This window comes from Epinephelus lanceolatus, chromosome 10, assembly GCF_041903045.1.
Source record: "Epinephelus lanceolatus isolate andai-2023 chromosome 10, ASM4190304v1, whole genome shotgun sequence".
Classification (NCBI taxonomy): Eukaryota; Metazoa; Chordata; class Actinopteri; order Perciformes; family Serranidae; genus Epinephelus; species Epinephelus lanceolatus.
Window position 1 is genome coordinate 7,685,171 of NC_135743.1, and position 17,895 is coordinate 7,703,065.

The 17,895-nt window shown below is 42.1% G+C and overlaps 1 protein-coding gene across 2 annotated transcripts in view; it reads right to left on the bottom strand.

Moving 5' to 3' along the window:
* Positions 1 to 3,731: 3,731 nt before the first annotated feature.
* The window catches only part of LOC117266453 (ubiquitin-conjugating enzyme E2 E2), a 35,507-nt gene continuing 21,343 nt past the window's right edge, over positions 3,732 to 17,895 (bottom strand). For both annotated transcript variants that reach the window (XM_033641672.2, XM_033641673.2), the window contains exons 4-6: positions 16,045 to 16,177; positions 8,021 to 8,168; positions 3,732 to 4,543 (exon numbers count right to left, since the gene is read on the bottom strand). In XM_033641672.2, coding sequence (XP_033497563.1) covers positions 4,446 to 4,543; positions 8,021 to 8,168; positions 16,045 to 16,177 — 379 coding nt within the window. In that variant the 3' untranslated portion in view covers positions 3,732 to 4,445. The remainder of the gene's footprint in view (positions 4,544 to 8,020; positions 8,169 to 16,044; positions 16,178 to 17,895) is intronic.

Below are 17,895 nucleotides of genomic sequence, written 5' to 3' on the forward strand. Positions count from 1 at the left end.
AGGCTGTCCCATTTCGAAGGCACCTAGAAATGTGGCCTTCTTTCTCAGAATTTGGAGGACGCAACGGATTAATCCTTCGTGGCTCAACCTATCCCAGGATGCACTGCTCACCGGTGACAGTTGGGTTTTTGCATGCAATATGGCGTCCCTATTAACACCATCAGCTGCAGAGGATTACACCTTTAAATCTAAGTATTGGGTTTAGGGATATAGGGAGTGGGTCCTCGTCTACGTCATGGTGCACTGCCGTGTTTCTACTGTAGCTCAGAACAGACACACCAAACACTGGCTCTAAATAGGGCCATATGCGTTTTCATGTTGGCCACCGTAGTCAGACGCTCATCTCTAACGAGCAGCGTCTGGAAGACACTGATTTGTAACGGGAAACTGCTTTATTCAGTGTTTTTGCCATAGACTGTAAAAATAATGGACGTGGCTACCATGATGTCACCCATTGGTTTGTGGACTCCCGTTTGGAAGCCTCAAGTTCAGGATTAAGCCGTCGCCACTGTGGTTATTTTGAGAAGGACATGACAATATTTGGGCAGGAGAGTCTGGCACTGTGAGGAGCGAGGGGTGGATGTGACTGAGAAGCCGAGGACTCTATTGGCAGACAGCCTGTCACTTAAAGCAGACCACCCTTAATTATGCAGGCTTTTAAGCCGTAACAAACAAAATTCACCCCCCATACAGTTGTCATGAATCTTTAAATTAGCTTTAGAGACCAAAACTGTTTCTGTACCAGGCTGTAAATATGTTTATTTCTGCTGTAAAGCTGGACATTTAAACATGGAGGTCTGTGGGGATTGACTGGCTTTTGGAGCCAGCCTCAAGTGGCCATTCAAGGAACTGCAGTTTGTGGCACTTGTGTGTTGATGTCATATTTCAGCCCTGGAGGTTGCCGCTTGGTTTTTACTGCATTCAATCACCTGGTCCATTTATTTTGGAGAAGAAGAGACCTCTGCAAAAAATCAGCTCCTTCTTAAAACTTCTCAAATGTCTAGATCTGAAGTTATCAGGGGAAAAAAAGATGAGCACACATTAGCATGTGGTGGGCGAGCCGCCTGTCTCTGATAGGCCAAACAGCGTCAGAGAGACACAGTTTTGTAATGTGAAACTGCTTTGTCCTGTGTTTTGGAGTGGAAAAGACCTCTGCTGATAATTAAGCTCCTGGTAAAAACCACCTGAACGTGCGGGTCAGAAAAAAGGTGAGCACACATTAACAGGTGTTGTGGAAGCAGGCAACTTACAAACACTGAATTGTAACATGAAACTAAAAACCTCCTGAACAATGAACACTGAAGGAGTTCTATAACCAGTAGAAGTTTAAGCTTGTTGCAGTCTGCAATCCTCACGGCTAGCCACTAAATCCCCCTAAATCTTACACACTTAACCTTTAAAGGTCGTTGATTCTTTGCAATTTATGCATCCATCATGTGCAACCAACATTTCACAACCCAAAGCTGCAAGAGCTGCTGTCAACTACTATATAAATCACTAACTTTGATATTCAATTAATCAGTTTGAGTACATTTTTAACAAAACAAAAAAATAGTCTGAATACAGCTTCTTGAATATGAATACTTTCTGGTGTCTTTACTCCCCTGTGACTTTAAACAGAATATCTATTGGTTGCGGACAAAACATTTGTCCACTGATCAACATTTTTCACCATTTTCTGACAGCTAATCTTTTAAAATCGAGGAAATAATCGACATATTAACTGACAGTGAAGATCATCCTTAGCTGCAGCCCTAAACTGGACTGCATCTGGTATTATTCATTACTAACAAAGGACATATTCAGAGATGCATGAGGTTGAAACGTTGCCTCACTGCTGTTAAATGAGCCGTGAGGAACATTATGTCCTGTTACCTGCTGGTGGATGTGTGAGTTTAAAAGGTTAGTAAAATAATCTCAACTTGTGAACGTCGCTGTGTCAATATTTTGACAGCAATCTTTAACCCTTTTAAATCCTAAATTGCACACAAATCAGACAAATTTTTATAACCGCAACACATGAACTATAATCCTTTGGCAAATATATATGTGGTGTTGTTATTTCAGCACCCTTTAATCCAGGCATGCAGACTTGAGCCAGTTTGGCAAACAGGCTGCTGGTTACTGCCCTGCAGACTGGCCGTGTTATTATTTATGCATAACTGGCCAATCAGAACATTCATTAATAGCTAAAGTAGTTTTTCTTTTTGTCATGCTATTTAGACCAGTGAATACCAAATCTGTAATAACAGAGCTAACTTGGCGTGTTGCTTAAAAGCTTTTGTCGTAGGATTAATTAATAATGCCAGAATGCCATTCTGCCAAAACATGTTGTGTGCAGTGATCTGAATGTGAACAAGTTGTACAACAAACGTTTTTTTTATTTTATTTTTTAAAAAGCAGGTCCATTTCATCTGTTTTGATTACTTTTTATTTTACCAACGATAAGATACATTCACTCAAGTGCTCAATTTGAGGTACTTGTACTGGAGTATTTCCATTTTATGCCATGTTTTACATTTCAAAGGGAAATATTAAACTTTCATTGACTTTATTAACTTTATTCTTCGAGAGGCAGGGTTCACCCTGGACAGGTCACCAGACTATCACAGGGCTGACACATAGAGACAGACAACCATTCACACTCACATTCACACCTACGGACAATTTAGAGTCACCAAGCATGTCTTTGGACTGTGGGAGCAAGTGGGAGTACCCGGAGGAAACCCACGCTGACACAGGGAGAACATGCAAACTCCAAACAGAAGGGCTCCCCCAACCCTCTTGCTGTGAGGCGACATGCCACCTTTTCTTTTTCACATTGTTTATTGCTATTTTTTATTGGCCCAGCACCTGCCGTAAGTGGTTAAATAATTTTTGGATGTGTGGGACTACTGTGTTTATGATATTATATCAAATGTTTATAGCAATTAAGACCTCAAAACTTCAAATTTAAGTCTGTTTAACGACTTTTAAGACGTAATATTCATTAAATTGAATTTAGGACTTTTGAAAGACCTGCAGTCACACTGATTTAATCATAGACCAAAGAGTTGGACAAAAAATAGCAATGAAAGCAGTCACCAAAATTAATACAATCAATTGTGAGATGAACACTGTGCTGAACTTTGAATCAATCCATCCAATAGAAATAATTCATATTTTGGAACTAAATAGTGGCCCAACAGATCAACATTGCCATCCCCAAGGAGCTGAAACAAAAAAACACAAAAAACAATTTAGTTAATGTCTAAAACACTACATCAAATAGCTATAAAATTAGTTACAAGACAGCTCTCTGTTCATTCCTGCTCCCTGTAAACATGCCCTCAGAGCTGTGATCAAGCTCAGTTTACAAAAGACACTGCAGATCTGGATTATTGCCAAACACAGTCACTTCTTCCTCGACCTCAAAGGAAGAATTTCCATTCATGAGTTCCTGCGATATCCTGCAGACCGAGGGACTAACACATGAACATCACACCTCCCTGATAGATGTAATAAAAGCCGAAAGGTGCAGCGGGAGCCACAATGAGCCACACCTAACAAAGTCCGATATCTGATAAGAACTTTATTGTGTTTAAGCTGATGTTTCAGACCGTAAAATGTTACAGTCAGGTGTGTGGGACATAAAAGCCGTCCCGAGCTGCGGCTGAGTGAATGAAAGATCAGTGAAGAGGTGTAAATATTTGAGGCAGCCGTAAAACACAAATCCCAGACAGAGCCGAGCGTTTTCTCACAAGCCAACCACAGTGTGTTTTATTGGGTGCTTCAGTAATACAAGTGCACAACAAACCACTCTGCAATTGCAGAGGTGGCGGGTAGCCAGTAAATATACAAGTCCTGCCTCTTTCACAGGCAGACCTATACTTTTGTGGTCTGCCTCAAAAGCCTTTGAAAAAATACATACAGTACAAACAAAATCAGAGGAAGTTAAAAAGCATGAAGGATCCATTGACGTAAACCTTCCTGTTCCATGCAGATAACATATTGATGACAAATACAAAAAAAAAACAAGGAAAACAAAGTCAAAGCATATTCTGCATGTTTGTTCCAGGTGCCACTAAGAAAATGAGAATACATACTGTATAGCTGGAGGATGATGCGTATGATATTTATAATATTCTGTGTTTTTTTTTCTCCAATACAATACTTCCAACATTCAGATATTGGAAAATAAAAATCCCAATCTACTCTTTGTATAAAAAAGAAGCTTTCAAGTCAACAAGGAACAAAGGACATTTTTTTGTCTTGTTTGATTTTTTTTTTTTTAACACAGAAAAGGTAGATAAAATGTTGGGATGGAGGAAGAAGAGGAGGGTGATAGGAGGGCAGGTATACCGTTGCACTTAGTGAGTGTGCTTTGACAGACTAAGGGTGAGAGAAAGAGAGGTAGAGAGGTACAGTGAGGGGTGAGGGAGGTAAAGGAGGGAGCGGCTGGGAGTCTATGTGGCGTATCTCTTCGTCCATTGCTTGGCTATTCTGTCATGCTCTATTCTGTTGGTCAGGTACTGTGTGGCGATGCTTCCCACCAGAGGGTCGGCTGAAACATACAGAGGCAGAGAGAGAATATGTAAATCAATAAGTGTGAGCGATGAGCTGAGTCACAAACTATCTATCGACTGTAGACAGAGGAAAGTTTCCCAAATGTTTTTATCCTTTCAGACCCAGATTATGTAAACGTTTGTGCAAGACTGAATTTCTATTGGATCTATCAGAACAGGCCAAGACGCAGGGTTTTAGTTACATATACAAATGTAATTATTTTGTCAGCATAATTTGTAAATGACAAACACTCCTCATCACCCTCAAATTATCCTTGTGCATATCAGATCCTTGGAAAATAAAATTAGAGGCAATCTGCAATTTTTTTGTGACCCCCTAACTGTTGTCCTTGGAGAGTTTCTTTAGATGTACAGTGTAGTTTAATATTATGAGATTGTTCTTGTGTATTCCTGTTTCTGTGTAACAGCAACCTTTGTGTTGATACGAATTATTTACAGTGACTATCAGACCCTTGTCTAGTGTGTCATTAGCCCCGTTTACACTGCCCATTTAAGGCAGGAATATCACGTCGTTATTCCATCTCGTCGTTCTGTATAAAGGTACAATCGTGGACTGGGGGGACAGAGTTGTCTGGCCTTAAGCCGGCAACAGAGTTTGTAACAGTGCTGAATGTTTGCACGAAAACAATCCACTAAAAATGGAATTGTTTCTTATTTTCGTTTTGGAAAAAATTCCGCGTTTAGACGACAACGTTTTGATAACAATCGTCGTGCATACGGAGCCGCAAAAATTACCAAAATCGCTGCAGTATACATGCCAGGCCAGTAGTTGGCGGTGTGACGCTTATGCTTCCTTCTATAGAGTGGTGATATATAAACAAACAAAATGGCAACCGCATGAACGTTTGTCTGGACGGACGACGAGGTGGAGTTGCTACAGTAAATCTACACTATGATGGGTAAGCGTTGATAAATTCAACAGGGTCAGCAGCACAAACAGAGCTCAGGAGTCCGCCGTTGTTGTTGTGATGGTCGACTTTCTCGCGCATGCCTAGTGAATGGAAGCGTAATGCCCGTGTGCGAAAAGTTCACCGCTTTCAGTTGAAATCATTGTCGTATAAACAGGACCTCAGTGTCTGTGTCAAAGGGACAGCCAGCAGGAAGGGACCATGGACGGGACAGGTGTGACATTTTGATGACGTGTCATGCGTGCTTCCCAATCCCCAGGAGATTTAAAAAGCAGTTAGCAGCTAACTCAAAGATGAAAAGTTGCCGAAAATGTCTGAAAATTGGGAAAACAATGAGGTCTGGGAGCTCATACCCTCCGAGCAGACGATAACATCAGCTGCCATAAAACAGAGACGATAAATGATTGTAATTACCATGTTATGCCGTTGTTATGGTTTAAAAAGTGCTGCCGACATGCATGTTAAATGTCACACTAGAGGCCAACGCTGGTGTGGTAAACGTCACATCTCTTTTGCGATACGATGCAGCTTTGTTTCCTTCTGTGTAAAAATGCGAAGGAGGTGCAGAGAAGGGACTTCGTACTGGTCCTTTCATGCTATCTCTGTGTTAAAAGGGCTAAAGTGAGGAGAGTTCAGAGAAGGAGGAAGCCACACCTTAACTATAGCCTCTTTCACACATGCACTGTAACCGTCAAATTATCTTGACATCTTCCAAGAGGAGCTGTATGTGAGAACGCAAATGTCTGAATAAGTGGATTCGGACACTGAACGGACTTTAGCCTGCCAGCTCCCTAGTACAAAGTTCGTAAAATGTCCGACTGAGCCAATGTGCAAAGGCTCTCTGTCTGGAGAATTCACAGCGAGCGACTGGGCATGTTAATGATGCTTCTGTCAAGCAGTTCACACAAAAGTGGAAGCAAACAAACATCTGAGGGTGAAGAAGAAGGGTCATTCCCACAACGACGCAGACGAAAATGTCTAACTGGAGAGACAGCTTGAATTGGGACCTTCTACCAGTAAGAGCCGAAGCCAAAATTGTCAGACCAGAGACTCTGTTTTCTGACCAAATTATGAACTGGTTGAACAAAACACTGCAATTTCTGCGGCATACTTTTTTGCATCATGTCCTGACTCCTTTACCCGCTCTACCCAGGCGCCAACTCTTTGCTTTGAACCAAACAGAGTATTTCCAGTTGGCATGAACACATCTAACACAGACAATCTCCTGTGGTGTGCTACATGTGGGAAAGTTGTTTTTTTTTTTTTTTAGGAGGAAACAGCTTTACAGAGGAACTTAACCTGATCCAGAATTTCTCCCTGTTTGATCTGCTGTAGTTTCAATAGCGGCTCAATGCCACTGAGAAGTAGATTTATCATCCTGGGAGCCCCCACACTCAGTTTGCATTTGGTCGTTTGGGCACTGGGACTATTTGTGTATAAAACCACCTCCATTTTAGACTGACTGCAGTGTTTTTGTTCTCCATGCAGACTTGGAATTATCACCTTTTACAATTTGTTTTCTTCTGAAGCTAAGTAAAGATTATTTTCTTCCACTGAACCTAAGAAAAGTTTTCTCTGACAAAACGATTTCTTCAATCATTTTAAAAGAGTAAATGTGCTACTAGAATATAAAAACAACTTTTGTCAAAACTGAAGTGATTTATTACATTTTCCTCCCTACAGTAACTGTGATTGATATAAAAGCAATTCGATTTCATTCCAGATCATTAAACCATCTACCAGATTCGTGCTGGTTCCAAACTATAAAGAGTTTTGCCTGAGGGGCCGATGCAGCATTAATTTCATTATGGTGTGGTGACCTTCAAGTAGACTTGATTACACTGTATCAAATTCAGCTGTATCAATAACCAGTTAATCATATTAAAGGCAAAGACAGCCCCTTTAGGAGCAGCAAAGCCTGTAGAGAGAGTTGTGTGAACTTGGTAACATGACTATAAAACCATCATCTTGCAGGGTAATTCGCTGAACTTCTATTGTGCTCACATATGTCACAGTGGTCTAAAAAATGTCTGCATGTCAGAAGGCACAAAATGGCCATGTTACAGCTTTAACAGGTGGACCACTGACCCAATTTTTGCCTTTTATACTCCTTTTTCAGTCTGCACTCATGCACAACATTTTGTTCTCAAGCCAAAAAAGTTAACCACAAATAATAAGTATGTTATTTTATATTATAATATTAGTTTTTCATTCATTCTTCATTGTGGCTCTCCTCTTACGCAGCTCTCTGGCTCCTCTCTGCCGTGAAAATGTGGTTTTATTATTTACAACTGGAGGCTGGACTGTGCCAAAGACCTGTCAGTGTCAGACGGCCTTGGGAAACAATGAGGGTTTGAATTCGTCATGGCCAGCTTAATACATCGTTAATAACCTGGAAACATTATTTCTGACAGTGTGTCAACTTGAAATTTGGCCTCAAGTAAAAATAAACATTACACAGAGCAAGAACTCTCAGTTACATTACACAAAAGTCTCATAATAAAAAGCATTATAAGAATGTCAAACGCAGTGAGATGTTGATCTTACCTGGGTTACAGTCTGTGAGCAGGGAGCAGATGGACAGCAGCACCTTGGAGATGGTGAGGGCAGGGCTCCAGTTGTCCTTCAGGATATCCAGACAGATCACCCCCTGACTGTTGATGTTGCAGTGATAGATCCTCGTACGAAATGTTACCTGCAGACACAACAATGCTGCAGTTTAGAAATGCAAGAACTTACTGTGACAATATTCCAAATTTAATGCAGGACATGTAAACAGCATATTCCATATGGATATTCCAAAGTAAGCCTTTTTCTGAACGTAGCATTTTCTGATTAAGACATGACGGATATGCCGGTATTCGGGTTTTAGGAGCATTCTTTGGACATGCATTCAGTGCATTCAGAATATGTATCTCAATTTGGGTTTTTACTGCAACTAGGACACACAGCCTCTCGCCTGTTTACGGTCAGCTCTTGCATCATCATAGAGATGTTGTACACAAACAAATAAGCCAAATATTGTCACGGCAACCTTTTCAATAATTAGGGTGAAGGAATGAAAGAGGGAGGATGTGTTAGTACAGTCGAACAAGTCCGTCACTGGTGGATCTTTGAAATAAATCCCGGCTACAGTCGCTCCATTTTCCCATATTTTGACGTGATAAACGACACGTTGAGGCAAGTTAATCAGAGTACACACAGCTGGATGTAAATGGAAATTTTTCTATTTTATTTTATTATAACCTTTATTTAACCAGGAAGTCCCACTGAGATTGAAAATCTCTTTTACCTGGCTGAGGTAGCAGCCAATCAGAACGCGTTTAAAATGAAACAAATACAACATATAATACAAAACAACTATTCAAACATAGTGGCCTCATTTTTTATGATGTCCTTAAATTCATCAATGGATATAATTGCTACTAATTTTAGATCTTGTTGGAGATTGTTGTTGGAGATCTGTTAAAACCCAGGGTTCATTGAAAAGCAACCACCTGGAGGAGCGCAGCTGCTAACTACCAGAGCTGACACAGAAGGGAGCAGAGGTAGGCAGGACGTTTGTCCAATATTGCTTTATAGATAAAAATATATCAGTGCTGTTGTCTGAGAGTGGTCAGTGACATCCAGCCCACCAAATCATAAAGAATATAGTGATGAATAAAAGATGCATGGTACACTGAATCAAAATGGAGGATGTTGCATGCATATACAGTATGTCACCGTAATCATTTACAGACAGAAAAATAGCTTCCACAAGCTTTTCTTAGCTCTGAAAGTAAAACAAGACTTACTCAATCTTCACTTTAAGCTTCCCAACTACAGTAGCAATGTGTGCATTAAATGAAAGCTTGTCATCTATCCATATACCCAAGGACTTGTATGGGGACACTCTATCAATGAGTGAATATTTCCTTTTTGGAAATAAGGGCAAGAAACGACACATTTTGTGCATGTGAACGTAGTCAGTGGTGCTGAATGCTGATAAACACTTCATAATAAATAATTATGAAACAAGTGAAATGAAATGATGCTGCCATTTTAATTAATTTGCTAATGTGCTTTCTCAGAGCCACTTATAAAAACTGAATAATGAAATATGATTGAATTACTTTTAGTAGTATATGTAGATAAAGTAAAAATATTGATGGCATAATTTGTGACTCCAGGAAATGAGTTTTAAACCCTTAAAGACAGTGAACCTGCTGTGTACTCTGTGAGTTGAGAAGCTTGTTATAACTGGGAGTAATGAAAGGTGAGCTATGGAGGACAGTTAAAGGCTGCTGTGGGCCTTTCACCTCCTTTTTCTCTTTTATTCACATTAACGCTAATGTATCAGCATCCGTGCCGGTGTAATGGGCCTGCTCGATTGCTCCACTGAGGGCCATTTAGCACCATTTGTCACTGTTGCAGGATGTGCATGCTTGTTGCCACAAATATACAGTACATATAAAGTGACTGTATTCTATGGCAGTCAGTGAAACATACATTATCTGGAGGTTGTTTTTTTATGATCTGAAAACAGCATTTACTCTTTCTAATGTCGAGTAACACCTCCAGTTCTCCTCTTCTGTTACTGTATCAGACTGACCAACAGAGGGCAGCATGGTGTAAAATCAGATCAACACAACAGTTTTGTTGTCACTCTGAATATTGGATCCCAGCACCCTCGTGTAAATTAATTCCTTTACTTGTGGCAGCCTCCCAGACCTCACAGCTTCAAACAATGACCCATAACATGTCGCCCTGATTAACGCTGAAACCGATATCACCTCGTACACCCACAACAACCCACCTACCACTGTTACTGTGGTCTGTCCCGGCTCACATTTGAGCTTGACATCTGTTTGGTTCTGACACTCGACACCGCTGTTTGCCCTCGCTGCTCCAATCACCAACATCTGGCCCTCCTGACCCTGACCCTCCAGAGGAAACCTCTAATGAGCCTTGGCATTCCCAAAAATCACACAGGGGCAGGACGTTATAAATAACCAACCCCTCCACCTCCACCTCCACCTCCTCTGCAGACACAGAGCTCCTCTTTTGGCCACCGTTCAGGAACAGAAATGCATCCACCTGGTGAACCTGTCAGCTCTTGTTTCTCTTTTAGAGTCTTGAGATTTTAAAAAAGCGAGTCGGATTCTGGGTCCAAAACTCCCAGGCCTGAGGTCTGAGAGTGCTTTCAGCAACTGAGCTCCACTGGAGCGTTTCTATAGCGAGGGAGTGTATGGCAGCTACAGGCTGAAGGGTTTGGTGTGTATGTGTGTGTGTGTGCAGGGGGGGTTTGGCTGCAGATCACAGTGTGTCGGAGGGGTAGGAGGTATTGGAAAGGGGCGGAAACACTCAAGTCCCTCTGGCAACAGAGAGCTTGGCCGGAGCCTGTGGATTTGTTTGAGTCTGCTGTCAAACACGGAGCTGGTGGTTACACAGCACAAAGAGCGAGAAAGAGTGAGAGAAGAGTGTGAGCAAGCAGAGGGAGGGGTGTCCATAACAGAGAGCGGGGAGAGAAAATGAAGGCCAAGTGAAAGGGTAATGGGGTGCACTGCAAACTGAAGGGACACTGGCCCTGATAGTCTGCGTGATCAGACGACGTCACAAAAACACGAAGACGCTGAGCACTGAACAGGTCAGGATCTGGCACCACCCAGATTCTGAGCTCAAATCACGCCGATTCTCCATAAAGCAGAAGTGCTATCTGAGCTGTAAAGAGTGCCAAAAAGCTGCAGTGTTGATGACATAACACCAGTGTGATTCAATGTGCTCTACTATCTTGCTTCCCCACATTAAGCCGTCGTCAACATGCGTAAAAGTCACACTGCATCAGTCCGTCTATCCATTCATTTTCTACACCTGCTTATCCCGTACAGCGGATGATCCCAGTCCCCAGGTGGGGACTATTACTGAGCCATGAAACATTTACTACTGAGGCGGCGATGAAACAATATGATCTGGCAACAAAAAGCTGAATAATAATTACATAACTTCATTGGCTATTACAGGCTATTTTGTGAGGATTACTTTGAGCTTGGCACAATCTGTCTACGCTGCATTTTGCCCCATCATTCCCTGTCAACCCCAACAAAGATATACTGACTTTGAACTGAAGTAGGTCATCACCACCCTTCAAGATCCAGCAGTAGGACACTACCTGAGTGTAGCTGCGTTATTTATCTGCAGCTTTTATTTAAAAAACACAAAGAAATAAAGCTTTGTTTTTATGCTTGTTTGCTCTCTCAGCCATTTTCTAACTCGCATCACAGTTTGTGTTGAGAAGATAATTAGAGAGATGCAGGGCTAGGAATACTTTTCTGTGTACACACACTGGTGCAAAATTACATGCACCAATTTCTTCTATCTGCACCAAGAAATGTTTTAACTGCACCATGTGGTCTTTGAACAGAAATTCCCGCACACTGCTTCTGCTCGGCTTCACAATTTATTAGTAACACTCCTCCACAAGGATGAAGTGATAACGCACCTGCATCTGAGACAGCTGGATGAGACAAATACCTTTCTTCAAACTAACTGCAACATCTGGTGTATCTGTCCTTTCTCGGCATCTCCACCATGGCTGAACTGCCAACTTTTCAATTTAGTTAATACATTTAATTCAGATTTCACTTGTCATGTTGGGTCATTGTGAAGACAGCCCCTTTTACACTGCCAGATTTTCCACGAATGTTGGGCCGTTTTGCCGGGAAGCTGCAAGCGTTTAGACACACAGAGCCGGATTGGCGAGTTGATCCGAGGTGCTCAATTTTCCACCTCGTAGGGTAGACATATTGGTGGAACCATTTTAGTTTAAACAGACCGAGGCGGCCTTCCGCCACGGGAGGGGCTGTTGAAGACTTGTGGGAGGAGCTGCTGATGACGCCGCACGTGCGAGCCACTGGCGGTGGATTAACAGGAAACAGCTGATAGCAGGAATTAGCGAGCAGCTAGTAGCAAGAGGGAAACACAAACCTGACAGACACTGTAAAGATGAGCAACTGAGGAGACAAGGAATTGCGCGCCCTCCTTGTCTTCGCAAACGAAGAGGCCATCATCGAAGGACTGACCAGTGGCTTCCCTCCCACGGAACTGTTTACGTCACACGCTGAGCTACACGTTTTGTTACTTGCTCACGCCCCCCCATTGCCCCGAAAAAGGCACATTCTGTATAAACAAAAGTAGGCAGGCGTCATTTTGCTGCACTCCCCGAATATGTTTTTATACTGCCAATGCTGAAAAAGACTGATTGGGCTTTTCTGCAAATTTGCACAATTCCTATATAAAAAGGGCTGATGACTCCATTGATAATTTCAGGAAACCTACTCAGGACAGTACAGTTAAATTATGAGAAAATTATAAATGTTGTAATGTAAACTGAGCTAACGTTCCCAGAAGTCTATTGCTGCCATCTGTTGTCTGTCTCAGTTTCATTTAAAACATGAAATGTGAGAAACACTTCCTGAAAGTCGAGTCTTACTTTGCCTTTTTTGGCTACTCCAGGCACCCTTTCCACAACAGCACAAATAAACGTGCATCAAAATCCAAGCAGCGGCTGGCTTGACAAGGTTTTTTACAAATGATGGTTCACTTGAACGCAGTGTTTTATGGCTCTGTCTCGTCTATCTGTGCACTGTCGGTGTCCCCTTTTCCCGCCAAAACGTTATCAGTAATGAATTTGTTTTTCACCACATGAGAAAATTAACGTGTGGTGTGTGTGTGAAAAGTGTTGAGTGCGTGAGCCTTACAGTCAATACACGAAATTTGGCAACCCTGAGCAAATGCATGAACCGGTGCATTTAGAGCTGAGAATTGACTTGCACTATCGCATATGCACATGGTACATTGAGACCCAGAGATGCCTGGAACAAAACTTAATCATGTTCATGGTTTGTGGACGAGTGTGTAAATCTTTTTTTTTTTTTTACAATTATCTAAGCTAAACCTAATAGCTCTTATCACAAATCAGTGATCTTAAATCTGCTGTCATGTAGGAGCCTGCACATGAAAGCGATTGTTGATCTGTAACTCTTTGTTCCACATCTCAGGATGGTCAGTTTGTTTGAGTTCTTGTCTGATGACCTGTGAGCTCCTCCCTGAGGGGGGTAGCCAGTCACTGAAGGTGGACTTAAGCAGCTTTCTAGTGAAGTCAAGACACAGTTGAGTGCGTCTCTCTGCTAAAGTACACAATCTGAGAGTGCAGAGAGCCTCTGGGTACCCTCAGTATTTCTGGCCAAGTATGATTTTACAAGCAACAAAGGTTGCCAGTCTGTCACAGGGCTGCTCAACAAACCGTGACAAACCATGCCTCGTATAATGTGAGATAATGAGTCCTTTCTGATAACACTAACGTTCATGGGAAAGCAAACAGTCTGTGCATATCAGGGGAATATGTGCCATTTTGTACTTTCAGCATCACCTCCTCAAAACAATTATTAATATTTTTTTAATATAAAAGAACCAAAATCAAAGTTAAAGCATTGGAATATTTAATCAGGTGGCCAGAGACGCGACTCCAAGTAAATACTAATGTTTCTCTGTGTCTGCATGGCTGCATGTATCTTATATGTACTTTATACCTTTAAGTTATCGTCTGAAACAGCCTAGTAGCAAGTAATATCTACATTTCTCCAGTGATACCATACCTGTATTTAATCCGTTTCATACCCAGATCTAGAAAAAAATTGCTATTTGTTTAGTTTTACTTGCAGCCAGTCACCGAAAGCACTCTTAGATTTAATGTGACATGTGATTGACCCACTATTGCAGCAGCTACAGCCCACACAGTCTGTGGTGTGGTGAAGTCGGGTTGCTATTGACGGAGTTGGCAGGTCAGCACGCGGAGATGGATTCCAAAGGAAACTGCTGATTACCTCGGGTATGATAAATGGTTACTACGCTACTCATCTTTTGTGTGTTAAAACTTAGCTTGGATTTTTTTTAAATGGAAATTGTATAAGGCAGGTTCAAAGAGGCAGGTTTGTGTGCTAGGTTTCACAATTTGTCATTAATATGATGGGTATCAAATGAGGATGGGCATTTTAATTAACTTCTATATTCAAGTATTCGCATTAAATTATAACAGAGTACTCAAATACTTAAGGAGTGTAAATTGACCCAACAACAGAAAACAAGTGCAATCTGAAATGAATTCATTGAACAACCAGGCTACAATTAGCCTATTAAACCATGAATTCAAAGTTAAAACTTTTTGTTGCTGCCCTTTTACAGGTCAGACGTAGCACTGAAGGATTGTCTTCAGAGCTGCTCTCCTCCTGTTCAGTTTAATGTCTGTCTGGTTAGCATGAGCGAACCCAGTGGCAGCGGCAAACATCTGACACGGAGCTGTTTAACAAAGTCACACCAACAGCTGCACAGCTCGACTTTAGCCCCTTTTACACTGCCAGATTTTCAGTGAATGTTGGGCCGTTTTGCCGGCAAGCTGCGAGCGTTTAGATGCACAGAGCCGGATTGGCGAGTTGATCTGAGGTGCCCGATTTTCCGCCTTGTAGGGTAGACATATTGGCGGAACATTTTTGGTTTAAAAAGAGCAAGGCGGCCTTCCGCAATGGGAGGGGCTGTTGATGACTTGTGGGAGGAGCTGTTGATGACGCCGCACGTGCGACCCACTGTTGGTAGACTAACAGGAAACAGCTGAAAGCAGGAATGAGCAGCTAGTAGCAAGAGGGAAACACAAACCTGACACTGTAAAGATGAGCAACTGGGGAGACAAGGGAGTGCACGCCCTCCTTGTCCTTGCAAACGAACCGGGAACGGTGAAGGACGGGCTGACTTATGAGAGAATCGCCCAAGGACTGATCAGCTGCGGCTTCCCTTGGAGTACGTCACTGTTTACGTCACACGCTGAGCTACACGTTTTGTTACTTGCTCACGCCCCCCATTGCCCCGAAAAAAAAAAAAGGCGCATTATGTATAAACAAAAGTAGGTAGGTGGCATTTTGCTGCACTCCCCGATTTTGTTTTTATAATGCCAATGCTGAAAGAAGACTGATTAGACTTTCCTGCAAATTTGCACAATGCCTATTTAAAAAGGGCTTTCATGTGAAGGAGGGCCAACTCTCACAGACCATCCCAACCCGAAGCTCACACCTCCACAGCAGTAGTTTCATGATAAACAGAGAGAGAGGAGGAGTGTCTGAGTGAATCAATACACTGCATACAGCTCTACAGTGAAAGTCATGTTCACATGAGGGAGGTTGGGCGGCGATTACTCTGTACGTTGAATAAATTCTGACGTCCAAATCCAGTGCTCACACCCATCCCTACTTTCAAATGAAGTAGGAAAAAAAAAGATATCAAATGAACCACTCTATTGGTATCGTTACCACTTTAAAGGCACTGGTATTTTTTGGCGCAAAAAATATAAAATATTAGTGTCTGTCTGCAATAGAGGAAAATGTGTAGTCATACAGTGTGTTTATCACAATCTCTTGACTTTCCCAGATCTTTACATGACCCACATATATTCTCCACATCTCCCCAGATCCTGTGCAGGAAGTTGACACTTGGTCAGCTACTCAAACACCCAAACACTTTAACAGTTATGTCTGCAGGCTGCTGACCTTGGGGGGTTTGAATGGGTAGTCTGGCGTGAAGGCGATGTCCAGGAAGAAGACGCCTCCCTCATACACGGAGCCCGGGGGGCCCAGGATGGTCGACCTCCACTCGTAGATGTTGTCTCCTTTGGGGCCAGCGCTAGAAAATTGAAACAAAAGACGTGTTAATATGTTAATCAGCGCGGTGCACTGGACTCGACAGCCTGGTGTTCAAACTGCCAGCGGACTGACAGAGATTTGGGGGAAAGAGCAGCTCAGACGGTAAATGCTGGTTTCTGACAAGTTAATGATGGAGATTTGAGGAGTGCCGAGGCCGTGGAGGTTTGAGAGTTTTCAGTTCAAGGCTATTTTAGTAGGATTTAGATTATCTCTGAAAATTCTGATTAGAAGACAAGATTACCTGCTGCTGGGAGTGAAGCTACTGAAGCAAACACACCAGTGAACCAGTTGAAACATCTTACAGTGTTCAGTTAAAGTAAAGAGTGTAAGAAACAATAAGAAAGAGATGTTTACAGGATAAACACTGCAAAATGATTTCATATTTGAGCCGGTTTTCATTCATGAGATGAGTATTTATGCTGAAGTGGAGGCTGAAGGTCACATCTGTTGTATAGGCTCAGTAATTAATGCCATTTCCATATTAAGGGCTCCCTCCCCCACTGTTGTTTGTGGTAAGACCCTGAGCTGGCACAGAGCCAGGAAGAGACCGGGACAATGTCCAGATCACAAAGCCCGGGACAATGAACAATCCCTCCAATTTCATGTAATTACCAGGGATGGTGTTTAACGCAAACCCTTAGCTTGCTGGCAGATGTGCTTACAAATGTGTGTACGCCCGACCCACACAGGGTTTGCTTTCACTCAAGGCTGTAATATTACTGTTCCATTTTATTCAGACATAAACCAATAATCTCAGACAGAGATTTCCTGTTTAATAACCTCAAACAACAGCAAACAGTTAAAAGCAGCATCTGGCTCCAAGCGTGCTCTTGAAAAACAGATCACTCCCCATAAATAGAAATAAGACATTAGACATTTCCTTCCTCCTTCAGTATCAACACATGCAAATTTCCACTAATCTACTTTGCCACTCTTTCACACTGCCCCTCTCTTAAGCCTTCTTTAATTAGCTAATTATGATTACTTCGTCTCTGGGGAATTACTTCAAAATACACTGTCGATAAGGACGTCGCCAATCTGGACTTGTGTTGTTTCAGGCACAAAGGCAATCTTTTATTGTAAGAGTGAAAATAAAATAACAAAAGCAAAGAATGTAAAAGGACCATGCTGGGCATTGTCAGTGCACAAGACTGGGACACACACTGGATATTTGTCTTTGTAAACCTAATACTTAAATTCCTATTGCAGTAATTGATAACTTCCAAACACATGGAGGGTGCTCGCTGTGCAAAGCTGTAAAATATGGTGTTAAAATGTGTCCACATTAAGCATGTCAGGGAGTACTAACAATATTAGTTTCCTTTGTTTTGGCAGACACAAATGATGCTACCTCCATTTGATCATATGACCAGGTTTTGTTTCTCCTCCAAACAAACTGTGTTGCATTTCTGTTGGACAGAGAGCACTATCTGAACCAACTACAGGAAATGACCTAAAAATACAAGGATTTATAAGCACACAGAGACAGATGTTGACATCTGATAGCCAGCAGTAACTTGTGCTTGGAAAGCCTGTCATAACAACATAAAGTGCGGGCGAACCGCAGTGCGATCTGGTGGTCATATACAGCTGCTGCTACATTCTTCTGTTGTGTTATTTAACAGGAGTTCAATTAGAGCAGAGGGATTCAATATTTCCATCATGCCTCAGCTGGAATCGGATGGGTTTTGACACAAG